Source organism: Equus przewalskii, chromosome 22 (assembly GCF_037783145.1).
Source record: "Equus przewalskii isolate Varuska chromosome 22, EquPr2, whole genome shotgun sequence".
Classification (NCBI taxonomy): Eukaryota; Metazoa; Chordata; class Mammalia; order Perissodactyla; family Equidae; genus Equus; species Equus przewalskii.
Genome location: NC_091852.1, coordinates 48,799,555 through 48,814,229, shown reverse-complemented (window position 1 = coordinate 48,814,229; position 14,675 = coordinate 48,799,555). Strand labels below are relative to the sequence as shown.

General features: G+C 47.3%; 1 protein-coding gene across 2 annotated transcripts in view; it reads right to left on the bottom strand.

Annotated features, from left to right (window-relative positions):
• Positions 1-14,675, bottom strand: part of DNAI1 (dynein axonemal intermediate chain 1) — a 76,414-nt gene that overhangs the window by 1,962 nt on the left and 59,777 nt on the right. For both annotated transcript variants that reach the window (XM_070590285.1, XM_070590286.1), the window contains one exon: positions 81-164. In XM_070590285.1, coding sequence (XP_070446386.1) covers positions 81-164 — 84 coding nt within the window. The remainder of the gene's footprint in view (positions 1-80; positions 165-14,675) is intronic.

Below are 14,675 nucleotides of genomic sequence, written 5' to 3'. Positions count from 1 at the left end.
TTGCCTCTGACTGGACTGAGCCTGGGGATGGTCATCCCTCCTGGGGGGTCCTGGCCCTTGACCTCACAGAGGCTGCTCACCTTGGAAGGTCTTGGCTGCTGTCTGCTGCTGCCTCCAAATGCTGTCACTTCACATCCGTTATTTCCCACGGTGGTTCTGAGGAGCTAGGGATAAGTATAGACGTCAGTTCTTGGAGCTAAATCAGAACCCAGAGAATTAAGACACTGCTGAGGGGGCCACCAGGGGAGGGGGCCAGCGTGCACACAGCTCAGCCTCTCAGCACACAGTTCTCATTGCTCCCCAAGGTGCATTGGGGATGGGAACCCCCCATGCCCCATTCCTACAACACCCCCGTCCTCTTCTCCTGAACCCATCCCGTCTCTGTCTGTCTCTGTCCCATTCCCAACTCTGAACTGTGTCTTTGTCCTGGTCCCTCTCTGTGTTTCTCTCTGCGTGTGTCTGTCCCATCTCAGTCTCTCTGTATGTCTCCATCTCCTGTCTCTGTTACCTTCTTTGTCTCTCTAGCCATCTTTCTCTGTCTCCATCCTTGTCCTTGCCTCTCTGTCCCTTCTCCCTTTCTCTCAGTCTTCCCTTGTTCTACCTTCCTCCCTGTCTGTCTCTGTGTGTCTGTCCCCATCTTGGAGTCTCTGTGTCTCTCTCTGTGTGATTCTCCATCCCTATTTCTGTGTCTGTTCATCTTCCCTGACTCTCTCAGTCCTTCCTTCTCTTGCCTCCTTCTGTGTGTTCTTGCCCTGGTCCAGACCCCAGCCTGTGGTCGCTGTGCCTCTCTGGCCTGAGCTGGGGGCTGTCCTGGCTTCTGCTGCCCTCTCTCGGCCGCCTGCCTGCCCTTCATTCCTGCTCCCGGGCAGGCAGCTGTCGGCACACACAACCCACATCTGCCTTCCAGCAGCCAGCCAGGAGAGGGAAGTGGTCGGGATACGCTAGGCAGGAATTCCTCCCGGGCAGCTTCCAGCCCTGAGAACACCCCAGAGCCGGTGAGCTCACTCCCTCCCTAGGCCGGGACTCTGAGGAAGTCTATCCAAATGCTTGGCTCCAAACCCTACCTCTGCACCCTGCACCTGTGTGTCTTTATGTCTTGAGGCCTACATGCCCAGAGCTGTTGGACCTGGCCAGGTAGAGAGATGACCCTCGGGTGGTGGCACCTGTCTGGGGATGCAGGAAGGATTGGGGTGTAATCCTCACATCCTTCCCTGTCCTCAGGGGAGGGTGGAGGGGAAGGAGGTCTGAGGAAGGGAGTCTGATGGAGCCAGTCTGAGGAGAGAGGCTGGAGGGGACCTTATCTGACAGTGTCACTCACATGGGGAAGGCTAATCTGAAGGGGAGTGGGTCTGAGAGGGCCTGTGTGACAGGATTACTCTGAGGAGAGGCTGGTCTGTGACATGCTATTGAAGACATCTAGTTTGGAGGAGGGGAGGCCGATCTAGAGAGTGTCAGAGGGTACCGTCTGAGGAGAGACTACCCTGAAGGGTCTGAGACTAGGATCACCAACTAGTCCTGGTTTGCCTGTGACTTTTCTAGTTCTAGCACTGAATATCTCAAGTCCTGGGAAACTTCTCAGACCTAGGCAAACAGGGACGGCCAGTCACTCTTCTCAAGAAGGCCTTGCTCCACAGTGCTGGTCTGATGGCAGAGGTCCATCTGTGGAGTGAATCTGTGGGGACCTAGTCTGACAGCGCTAGTCTGAGGGGAAAGGCTGTTAGGCTAGAAGCTTCTTTGGGCAGGAACCAGGCCAGGAAGCAGGTGGATAGTTAGGGTCCTTCCAGAAGGGCAGTGGCTTGGGGAGTAGCCACCAGGGGGCAGGGCAAGCTCTCAGGAGAATCAAAGGCAAAGGCCCCAGAGAGGGAACCAGATAGTATGGGGCTGTGTGCAAAGTGTGCCCGCAACAGGGTGTGTCACTGTGCCATCATGTGCGAGTTGGTGGTGATGGTGTACAGCTGTGCAGTTCTGTTTCTGCATGACTAGGTGGCCAGGGGCACATCTGTGCTGTGCTAGCGTGTAGCCTGTGGTAGAGAGTGAGCCTAGTGTGGCCATGGCCCAGGCCTTACCTGTGGCTCTAGGGAAGAGAGCAGGAGCACCTTGGGGCACCAGGACAGGGAGGTGGTGACAGAGGAGCAGTCAGAGAAGCTTCCCTGGGAGGGGCTGGGCTGGGGAGGAGAGACAGGAACCAGCTTCCCTACCTGCCCCTGCCCACCATAGTACTCCCTGAGTCCAGACTCAAGGGCTAAGTGCTTGGTTACACACACGGCAGCCCCCAGGCCAGGCTGCACACCTAGGCCCTGCCTGCCCTCCTCTCCAGCCTCTCTCCTCCTGCTCCCTTCAATCCTCCAGCTGGACACCCCCAGCCCACACCGCTCCCCGCTCATTGTTCCTCTCTCTCCTGCTTCCATGCCTTTGTTCATGCTACACCCTGCCTGAGGTTCTCCTGGGGAGCATTTGAGGTCCCTCTGCTGCTGCCTCCATGAAACACTCCCTGCTCATTCCCTCTTTACCATGAACTGAAGACCCACTATGTGCTGAGGTCTAGTCCTGTGAGCTCCTGTCTCATCCCAGGGACTTGAAAGTGCTGGGGGCTGGGGGCTCCCAGGGTCTTGCCCAGAGGAGGGGTCTGAGGGGAGCGGTATGGACAAGGCAAGGCTGGGGATCTCTGGGTTAGGAAGGCAAAGAGAAGCCGTCACAGAATCCCTCCACCCACTCCTACCCTCTAACTCCTACTTACAAAATGAACAAAAGCCAAAACAAACTGACACAAAAATGCTGCTACAAACTCAAGTCCAACCACACAAGGAAATTCTATTTATAAGCCTTAAAATGTGATAGCCAAGGAAAGTAACAGAAGATTCTGGTGCAGTGAGTGAGTGGTATGTCTCCTAACCCCATGTCCAAACGTAGCATTGAGAAAAGGTGAGTCAACAACACCAAGAATTCTCACTAATATCTTGTAATTTGAGAGAAGTAGGCTATTGAGTGAGTAGGTAGACTTAGGAAAAGTCTGGGAAAAAAACCTTTGTAAATAGAAGCCCGTATGTTCCTCCATGAGACCTCAGGAGAGACAAGAATTGCTGCCGTGGCTTGGCATCTTCCAAGGTATAGGGCCAAGGTTGAGGGGACAAGCCAAAGCCTACAGGATGGGATGTGCCCCACCCCCATGCTGGAACAAGATCCCTAATAGGGCCTCAGACGATAGACAGCGCTCAGGCCCCATCAAGGTCAGCAGGCAGGCCCAGCCAAGCTACTGTTGGGCCACAGAAATGGGGTGGGTGAGTTTGAAAGCAATAGCCAGCTTTCAAACCATATCTCCCAGGGGAAGAGAAACTGGTTCAGAGAGAGGGAAGGGGTTCAAGGACCTACACTCCAGAGCATGGGAGGTGTTGGAAGAGGGAAGGAAATGGCATGGTCTTTAGACATACAGACCATAGCGAATATAGGTAGGAAGGAAAGAAAGGGAGGGAGGTGGGAGGGAAAGGAACAAGGAAGACAGGATGCAAAAAATAGATGAAGAACCCAATCTAGAAGAAAACACAACCAAAGGAATTAAAGCAGATTCCTGGCAAGTTCTTCCTGTTATAGAAGCTTTAAAAATAGTATGAAATCAATAGAACAAGAACTCAAAGGCAAGATGATAAAACAACAGGATGAGAGGAAAAGGGAGATTACAGAACTAAGGAAAAATGATAAAGGACAAGAATAATACCATTATAGATGTAATAAATCAGAAACAGCAAAACAGAATAGACGTGGCTGAAAATCAAAGTAATGTGTAGGAAAGGCTGGAGATATTGAAAGCACAGGTGAAGGGAGAAGGTAAAGACGTTAAAGCAATTAGAGTGAAGTTAATAGACAGGACAAAGACAAGCCACCATAAGCATAATTGTTGGCAGCCCTAAAGTAGCGCTTCCAAAAATGGAACAGAAAGAGATATTAAGATATGAAATGCAGAAAAGCTTTCCCTGAAACGAAGGGAGAACTGAATATTCAGATTGAAAGTACACACCATAAACCAGAGAAATCGATACAGAATAATTGACAGTAAGACACACTGAGTTAGTTGCCAAACTTTGAGGATAAAATAAAAATATTTTAGGAACCTAAGCAGAAAAAGCAAGTCACGTACAGGGGAAAATTCAGTCTGATCTCAGATTTCTCCAAGGAACGTTTGACAAACAAAGATATTGAAGCAGTGTCTACCAAGTTCTGAGGGTAGAAAATGGTGACCCCAAACATAACCAACAAAATGCTTGATCTCAATCGTGAATTTGGGGCTACAGAACTCATGAGCCCTTCTAGAAAAAACTACTCAAGGATAAAATCTAGTCAGCCAAGAGATGAATCAAAATAAGGAGCGGAGGAAGGGGGATTTATGTTAAAAGGACTGGTGGTGAACCTTCATTCCATTTAGGTTAAGATTAAAGTGTGGGAATTTTAGTTACAGAACAGAATTAAACATTATAAATCCTCATAAAGTAAAAACAACACTGACAACATAATCTGGAGGGCAGAGAAGGGGTGGGAAGGAGGACAGAAGCACTAATCACATTTTCTTTCGTGGTTCAGAGCAACTAATAGCAGATAAACCAGAAACATAATGGGAAAAATCCTGCTCCAATCTCAATCAAAATCATTTTCCTTAACCTGAGAGGGATCTTTGAGGGATGAATATTTTTTGAGGTGGAGAATTATTTAGCTGAAGTTCGCTATTCCTTCATTTTTACTTTAGCTTGTTTTCCCTCTGTTAAATTCAAGTAAAAGTATACTTTGTACTTTTGGTTAAAAAAATAGCTTCTATAGTATGCCTCAATCTTATGTAATTTTTCTACCTGTCTGGCTCTCTTTCTACACCTCTCTCTCTCTCTGTCTCTCTCTCTCTGGGCTTTATGCTTATCAAATGTTAACATTGACTTTTTCTGGGTGGCAAGATTTTGAGGGATTGGTAGCATTTTTCTTGTATTCTTTTTTATGGCTTAGATAACTTTTAAATAGTAAGCATGTATCTTTTTTCAGTCTGTTTTTTAAAAAGACCATCTATCTATCTGTCTATCTATCTATCATCATCTATCTATCTATCTAATCTATCTATCTATCATCTATTTCTTTTTGTTTAAGGCAAATCACTTAACCTTTATGAGCCTCATATTCCTTATCTTCAATCTGGGGATTGAAAACAAGATTTACGTTAGAGGATGTTTTGAAGATTGTGGGACAATATGCTACCCTCCTTGTGATAGCTGAGTAATGGTCCCCAAATATGTCCTCATCCTAATCTCCAGCACCTGTGAATGTTAACTTATATGGCCAAGGGATTTTGCAGCTGAGTTAAGTTAAAGATCTTGAGATGGGAAGATTATCCTGGAGTATCAAGTGGTCCCAATGTAATCACAACCATCCTAATAGAAAAGAGGCAGGAGGAGTCAGAGTCAGAGGAGAAGGTGATGGGATGATAGAAGGAGAGACTGGAAGATGGAGGAAGAGTCCACAAGCCAAGGAAGACAAGCAGCCGCTAGACGCTGAACAGGCAAGGAAATGGATGCTCCTCTCAGAGCCTCCGGAAGGAACCAGCCCTCCCTACACCTTGCTTTTAGCCCAGTGAAACTGATCTCAGACCTCTGACCTTCAGATTGTAAGAGAATAAATGTGTTGTGTGAGGCCACTAAATTTATGGTAGTTTGTTACAACTGCAACGGGAAACTAATACACCTTCCTATGTGCTTTTCCCTTGGCCCAAGCTGACCTCCCCATCCATCTCTTTCATTCCCCTAACTCCTACCTGTTCAATATCTGATTCAGGTTTCCCTGGCAATGCCTACCTTTCACTGCTGCCCAGAGTTGGGTGTGCATCCCTCATCACAGCACTCAAGACTCTGTGTTGTAGCTGCTCAGGGACAGATCTCTCTCCCTCCTGGGCTGGACATATGCAAGGACAGGGCCAGCCCAGGCCGCTCTGCCTACCTAGCCCAGCAGAGGACCCAGCACGGTAGCTGTTAAATGAACTGATGAATAAATGAGTGCTAGGTGAATAGTTGGTACCACGTAAATAACAACTATTATCTTTCCTTGGGGTCAGGGTCTCTCCCTTCCCTATTGCTACCTGGCTCTCTCTCCCATCAGTCTGTCCCTACATACACACACTCTTCCAATGTCTAGAAAACTAATCTGTGTCTCTCTCTGACTTCTTTCTTCAGTCATTGGTCCAAAACACATTCACTGACACCTATTGTTTGAGACTATCATTAGATTTACCTTTGTGCCTGCATGTGTGTGTGTGTGTGTATGTTGTGTGTGTGTGTGTGTGTGTCTTACAAAGACCTATGAACCTTTTTATGTGTATTTTCCTGGATATGTGGTGTGTGTCTTTTTATGGATGTCTGTTTTCATGCACATGCCTGTGTCTGTGGGTAGGCTTGTTGTTTCTGTATACATGTCTCTTTGCTTGTGTGTATGTGTGTCTCTGCTTTGTGGGTTGTGCATATGTGTGTTAGTGTGTGTCTGTATATGCAGGGAAGGACACATTTCTGCCCCCAAGGGCTCTGACCCCCTGCGGCAGGAGGGGGTGTGCTGGGACAACACACTGCGATGTTACCTGAGGTTTGTTCAGCCCAGGTCTTCCCTGTCCTGTGACAGGCTGAAGGCTGGGCCTTCTTTCTCTCAGTCTCTTGGGGTGAGGATCTCAGGCCCAAGGCTGCGTCAACCACAGACCTCTTCCTGACCCTGGCCTTCTGGAAGCCTAAGCTTCTTGAGGGGGTTATGCCAAGGAGAGGGGAAAGGGAGCAAAGCAATCCAGAGAGTCCCCCAGTTGAAGAGGGGTCTGTGTTTGCATGGGCAGGTGGGACCCACAAACACTCTCTAACAATGCCTTAGGAGTGGTTGAGGGTGGGCTTGGAAAGGGAGGATCCGGGGCGTTGAGCTCCCAATCTGGGCATCTCAGCAGAGACCAGATGAATCACAGCATAAAATACCCAGGACCTCTGCACAGTTGAGGAGGATGGGGTGAAGAGGGGCCCCCCAAATGACCTTCTGACCAGTGCCGAGGGCTGGAACCTGGGAGAGGAGTTACATTTAGTTTAGTTTTATCATTTTAACCATTTTTAAGTGTACAGTTCCATGGCATATTCACATTGTTGTGCAACCATATATTTAGTTTAGTTTTGTTTTTTAAGGATTTTATTTTTCCTTCTTCTCCCCAAAACCCCCCAGTACATAGTTGTATATTTTAGTTGTGGGTCCTTCTAGTTGTGGCATGTGGGACACCGCCTCAGCATGGCTTGATGAGTGGTGCTAGGTCCGTGTCCAGGATCTGAACCGGCGAAACCCTGGGCCGCCGAAGCAGAGCACACGAACTTAACCACTCGGCCACAGGGCCAGCATATTTACTTTTTATAAAATAAACATTACCAATTTTGCACTCCTGAGTACACCCACCACTGGGCTCAGGTGTCATCAGAAAAACACATACCGGAGGTAGAGGGGTGGGCTGTGGAGAGACACAGGACACTCTCTACCCCAGGGGGAGGGGCAGGGCATGGGAGGGAAAGGCTGGAATGGTGAGGACGGTCCCTGTGGTTGGCAGTGGCCCAGTGGGAGCTGGGGCTGCAGAGGTGGTGAAGCCAGGCAGTATGGGCTTCAAAAGCCAGGCTGAGGTTCAGGAGGTTCTGCTGAGAGCCAGGGGGCTTTGGGAGCTGGGGAGACCTGGAAAGATGTGTATTTGGGAAAGACTGCTCTGGGGGCCGTGCAGAGGAGAGTAAGGAAGGAAGAGAACGTGGAACCTGTGGTGGCTGAGAGCATGCACAGGCCTGAGTGAGGTGCTTTGAGTCAATGAATGATGTGGACGGCCTGAGAGCAGGTAGGAAAAGGACCAGTCCTGGGGTAGGGAGCACGGTGGGCTTTAGTCACAGAGTATAAAGTGGGATGGATGCAGGATGGAGGTGGAAGAATCTCGTACGACCCTGTTGACTAGGAGATGGTAGGACTGTTTATTGAATCAGTTAGTGGACAAGCTTTGGGGAAGTTGATAATAACCATGGCTCAGACATTCAATCACTTGCCTTTGGTCACACAGCAAGTAAGGGACAGACGAGCTCAGACGGAGACATGGCAAGGGTAAGGCACTAGTGGAACCTCTTGGTAGAAAGCATCTGGTCAGCAGTTAAGAGAATGGCCTCTGGGGTCAGACAAGGCTGGGCTCCTGTTGACCTTGGACAAAGTGATTAATCTCTCTCAGGCTCAGTGTCCTTAAGTGGAAAAATGGGAAAACAGCACCTACCTCACAGGGTCATTGTAAGGATTTAACAAGATGATGTATATAAAGAAATTAGCACAGTGCCTGCCATGTTGTAAATGCTCCATAAATCTTAGCTCTTAATCACAATAGCAGAAGCAGCAACAACAATAAATACCAGTCTGGGAGTTGGGAGAGAGGTCTGGGTTGGTATTAAAGCATTGTCAGCACAAAAATGGGCCCTGAATGCAGAGGAAAAGCTCACTTAAGGAGATGAGAGGAGAAGAGGGTGGGTGCAGAGAGCACAGCCAGCCCACCAAAGAAGCTGAGGAGGGGCCAGAGAGGTGAGGGAGACAGACAGCATGCTGGAGCTGAGGGCAATGCAGCAAACCAGGGTTTTAATCCAGACTCCATCACTGCTGCCGTGGGGCTTTAGAAAAACGCCTCGATTGCTTTCAGCCCCGGTTCCCTCATGTTATCCGTGGACTTGTCTTGCACGCAGCTGAGGGACACCTGTGACAAATGCAGAGCTCTGACACAGTCTAGATGCTTAATAAACAATAGTTGTTGTTTTAGGAGGAGGAATAAATGTTCCCAGAGAGAACAGCTTCATGGAACACAGGGGAGATAGTTTCAGAAAGAGATCAACAGCCTCAATGCTGCCAAAAAGTCAACAAAGATAAGGACTGAAAAGTATTCATTGGATGTGATAATGAGGTGAAAGTGACCTTGGTGAGGCAGCTTCAGGGATGGTGAGCTCAGAAGGTGGGGGCAGTGGCTGAGGAGTGATGGGAGGTGGGGAAGGTCGCTGGGAAAGCAGGTGACAGCTTGGCAGGGAGGCTGAGGAGTGAGCAGGCGGGTAGGGGCAGCAATAGGTAGGGTTTTGAGATGGGGAAATCAGCACACGGCAAGTGTGCTTGCCCCAGAGTTTAGTTGTTTGTGTCCCCTGCCCCCACCTGCTGAGGATTGGTTCCAGCCTTGGGCCCCTTTGTTCTCCACACAAGGCCTCTCTGTCTGGGCATAGATCATGGTGCGATCCCTGAGCCCGGACCTGGGTCACCCAATGCTGTGGCCAGACACCTACTCTCTGCCCTCCTTTCCAGTGTGGCCTGGGAAAAGTTGTGACAAATAAAAATGGCAAGTAATAGGATATATTGGAGTATATGAGGAAGCCATTTTGTGTAAACCTAATTCGGCCTGACCTTGTCCTTCCAAAAGGGCCTGACCGTGGCCATTGAGCATGCATTGTATATCTGCTTTAGATATTCCTATGGCAAGAACCAAGGCCCTTGAGATAAAGGTGCAACTTCCCTCCCCCTCCCAACGTTGGCATCTCCTTAAGGATTAAGCGTCTTTCCTTAGGCTAGAAACTGATTGCTGTGCTCACCTGTGACCAACCAGCTCGAGACAATAGACTTGCCTCCTGCTACGCCCTCCGAGAGAGCAGACCCACTACCTGCTGTGTCCATCAAGCGCTGTGCCGACAGGGCAATCTTGTGACTATTGTGGGAGGGACATTTCAATCATATGTGAAACGTCCTGTTTGGGGATATATAACCACCCTGTATACCTCACTTCTTTGGTGCCATTTCTTCCTTTGGGAAGAAAGGCCCCGGGCCATGGTCCTCAGATTTCAGCTCAGAATAAACTCTCCCAAATTTTCATTTATAGATTGGTTATGGATTATTTTCGTCGACAGTTGAAATGGTTCATACCTTCTACCGGGGCTTCCATCCCTGTCCCTGCCTGTCTACATCTGCACAGCCCAGGGGAGATGGACAGTAATAATAAAAATAGCTATCAATTATATCCTGGTTCCTTCCCACCAGTATGTAAACCTGCCCATGTAAGAAACAAATAAGACATTTTTAGAAATTAAAAAAAGTTTCCTCTGGTTCTACATCTTTCTGTATCTATTCTCCTTACTCCTAACTTTTAGTCAATCTTCTTGAAAGAATCATCTATATTGCATCAACTTCTTACTCACTCTTGAAACTGCTAAAATCTGGCATCCACCACAATCTCCACTGCCCACTGCCCACTGCCCACTGGAACTCCTCCTTGCCAAGACATCAACAACCTCCTTGTTCTTAAGTCCATTAGTCCCTTCTGTATAAACTACTGGACCGCTCTCTGACATTTGGATTGCTGACCCCTCCCTCCTCGAACTTCTGTCCTTTCTTGGCTTCCCTGAAACTATGTTCTCTCTTGGTTTTCCTTCTCTCTCTCTGACAGCTCCTTCCTTATTTACTTTGCAGATTTATCTTTTCCCGTGCATCCATAGATGTTAGTATGGTGGACTTCTTTATATTTTGTTTAGATGGCCCTCCCTTCTGGTGGGAACTGCCTTTCACTCATATAGTCATCAAGGGAGCCGCCATATTATGACCCTCCCACAGATCATTGGTGCAGGGAGTGGCAGCTGACCAAAGCCAGGCTGATGAGAGCAAGTCCTTAGGAATTTTGGAACTGGAACTGAGAAGGATAAGCTGGAACTGGAACTGAAAGAGACAAGCCAACATGTTGTTGGGTACCTAGATTTAAGCTGTGAAGTTGAGAATTGTCAGAAGCTGAATTTATTATCACGTGGACTAGAGAAGCATAGGAAGCTTGTCTGGAGAGAAAAAAGGAGAGAGAGGAGGCAGGGTGGGGACAACATGCAAGGCTTCCCAATTCCTCTGACTCTCCTGCTGTACCTCCACCCTGATTGCTAGGACGTCTCAGTTTCCTAATCAGGGAACCAACATTGAGAACAGTCAACAACTTAGTTCTGCAATTCAGTAAGGCTACATAATGATCTAGCCCTACCAGTCTGACACACATGTCCTTAAGCAAGTTAAATACTCTGGTGTCCCCTAACTGCGTGCAGACCACCTATTTTGGATGTCCCTATCCTGCCAGGCAAATGTGATGGTCCCTCCCATTGTAAAGTGAGTTTACTGGAATGCGGGTGAGGCAAGGGAATCATTCCAGGGCAGGCTAAAGAAGAAAAGCTTGTAGCCCTGGAACTCCAGCCTATGATTTCCCATGAAGCCAGAAGGCATAGGCAGAGGGACTGAAAGAGCCCCCAGACACAGTGCTAAAAAAAGAGTAATTGCTCCAAGAACTTGTGCAGGCCCCATATCTTCTTGGCAAAGCTTCAGAGAGCATGGTTCTACAAAATTCTAGTATTGACTATATTAGTAGAAATCTGTTGTATTCATGGATGTCCTTCCCCTTTTAAATAGTTTTTCCATGTGGGAAAATCCTAATTTTACAATCCAGCCTCCTCAGTATAGAAGTCAGAACTAAAATTCCAGCATCCCTTGCAGCTTGCTACCTCCCCGACGTGAGACTTTGATTTGGAAATGAGCAATATGAGGGAGGTAAACATCACTAAAGTTCACCAATGTTTCTGGTTCTTCTCTCCTTCTGAGCACCAGGAGGATTGCATTTCCCTTGTCACTTGATGTTAGGTGTGGCCATGAGATTTGTTTTGATCAATGCAAGCTGAGCAGAAGCCAGTGTATGCTTCTCCTCACTGTCTTCTGCCACAGCAAACTCTGAGGGTTCCTATCAAGAAGATGGTATCAGCATAAGAGGCGGAGCCTCAATCTCTGAATGACCACAGTGAGCACGACTCCCCCTCCCCTCTTCACGAATGCTGGAACTGTAGCCTGAGCAAGAAATACATCTTTATTATTTTATGCCAGGAAGTTCTGGGGGTTGTTTTAAACTACTGTGTTACCTAGCTAATCCTGACCGATAGAGGAAGGAAGCAAGTTGGACATACGACTTCAGTTTCTGCTGTTGCTGGTAGTACAAGTGTCCAGCTTCCGGGGGTGGGAGTGGGAACAGCAGTGGTTTCCCAGTGGTTACAATATTGAGCTCTTACCACAGAAGGGCCGAAGAGCTTGTAAAGCTGGCAGTCAAATTGAACTCCCGGTGCTTAGTATTTGGAGTGGCAGTGGCTGTGGCTTCCTCATCAGGTTGTGTGGTATGGTTTGGGTGTTGTTCCTAGAAACTTAGCCTCAAGTCCATTTCCTCAGCCCTCCTAACAATTCTGAGCTAAATAATATCTTTTAACAAATCCATTTTATGCTTCAACTAACCAGAGTGGATTGTATTATTTGTGAAAAAGAACTCTGGCTGATAAAATTACTATATTAAATAAATCTTATGTTCTATCAATTATAGGAGGCAAGTTATTTTATGAACTACTAAGAAAAGAAAAGCCTAAAAAACTATTACATGCCATTAATTGTAAGCCATATTCTGATTTGAGTTGTTTAAACCAGAAAAAATGTGGCTTAGGATAAATGAAATATGTTATTAGCAAAAGGAATTCTCCCCCAGATGAAACTGACAGACAGCTGATTATGGTTTTAAAAGAACTGTATCATCTGGGAGGAAAAATAAAACCACACCCAATCCTCATAAATGCAGAGATCTGTGATTGCTCAGTCCCCGGATAATCCCTCAAACACCACCAGAAAGTGCGGTGCTAATCAGTACAGTGCCCCACAGAGAATTCCTCTACAATGGCGCTCTCAGAGGACTGGATGAGGGATCTCATCCTTGTGGGCAAAACCTAGAGCAGCCAGATTGGCTGTACTCTGATTGAACTCTGTAGCCAAAGAACTGAGTCAACAAACAGATGCCAAGAAATTTCCTAGTCCCATTGTTTTCATTGTTATTCATGGCCAAAAAATGTATGGATGATGCTCTAGATTAGTGAGCACTGTACAGTGCTTTCTTTTTACTCCATTTTATTGTCTCTTTCTTCCATCTCTAAATATCAGGAGTTTTTTGGGAGGGGGGTAGGAATGGTTTAAAGATAGCTCAAAGGCAGCCCAAACAAAGGTAATGTGATTATTAGACACCATATTCATACCTTATAGAGACCTGACTAGAGCATGAAAGGACTTTACTCAAAGAACCTAAATATGAAGAACAGTGGTCCTATGATGTAATCTCCGGAGACAGTAGCTGGATGTGTCATTGAGCTGCCCTCCATTGGAGAGAAGGTGAATTTATTGGCATATGTATAGTGGGATGGTTGGATTATGAAGGTGGGGGCATTTCTGGAATCATATATATAGGAAAACAACGTGTGTGTGTGTTGTGCAAACAAAGGGTGGACTATAGTGAACACCTGCCATTCTGCTTTTTTAGGATCTCTCTCCTCCTGGGACCCCCCTCCCCGCCCCCCACCATTGTCCATGGGGTTATTGTGGGCCGTGTTAGGCAGGCAATTTGATCCTCATCCATCTCTTGGCCACAGTTGATTCGTCTAGAGTTAAGCATCTAACTTAGCTGAGCCAACCAGAGTATTTCCTCAGGAATTTGCAAACTGCAAGCAAGAAAAAGAAGCCAGGGTGGTTGGATGCCTAGACAGTAAGATTTAAGCTTTGGGATTGTCTGAAGTCACGTTTTTCACCATGTGGACAAGAAGAGCATTGGAAGCTAGTCTGGAGGTAGGGACGACAGGGACTGGGGCTAGGGGAGGGGAGGGAAATGAAGGAGACAGGCAGAAAGTAACAGATGAGAGGCAGAGAGAGAACCTAAGGCTTTTGCGTCTATTAGTTCCAGTTGTTCCTGAGGCATCCCTGTCTTTAGGTTTTCAGAATCTGATTATAAATGTATCTTTTTGCTTACACTAGTTCTTACTCTTCCTGGGTGAGCTCATCTACTTTTCTGGTTTGACTACTACTCTTTTGCTTATAACTCACGAAATGCTATCTTCAGCCTGGACCTCTCTCCTGATCCTCAGACCTGTTTGTTTATCCAGCTGTCTACTGGACATCTCAACTTGGGTGTCCAATTAGTACCTCAAATTCAACATATCCCAGACGGATCTCATCATTTCCCCACCCCTCATCCCCCAGCCCCCTGCTGAAACTCAGCCTTTGTCGTGTGTTCCCTATCTCAGTCCATGGCATCACAGTACCCCTAGTCAGCAACCTGGGGGTCAGCCTTGACTATCCCTCCCTCCTACCTCCTATATCCTATAGGTCTAGGTCTCTGAGTCCTGCCAGTCATAACTCCCAAACACCCTCAGTGCTCTCCTGTTCTCTCCACTCCTACCTGCCCCCATCAATTCAGTCCCTTGTCATCAGTCCTTGCCTTCACTCTCAAATGCCTTCAATCCCTCCTTCCACCCAGCAGCCCAAATCATCCTTCTAATTTTTGGATATGATCACATTTACTCTTCTGCTCAAAATTCTTCAGTGGCTTCCCCGTTTTCAGGATAACATCTGAACTCCTGAAGCTGGGTCACAAATTCACTCAGATTACACACAGATTTGCAACGATCTAAGTCTCCTCTGTTTCCTGGAACCGATTTGATCTTGTTCACAATGCCTCCACCCTGCTGGGTAACAGGGCCAAGGGCAACTAAAATTAATCCACTCTGGTAAACTCAGTAGGGTCCAAAAATTTATTTTAGACAAAGAAATTCAGTAGG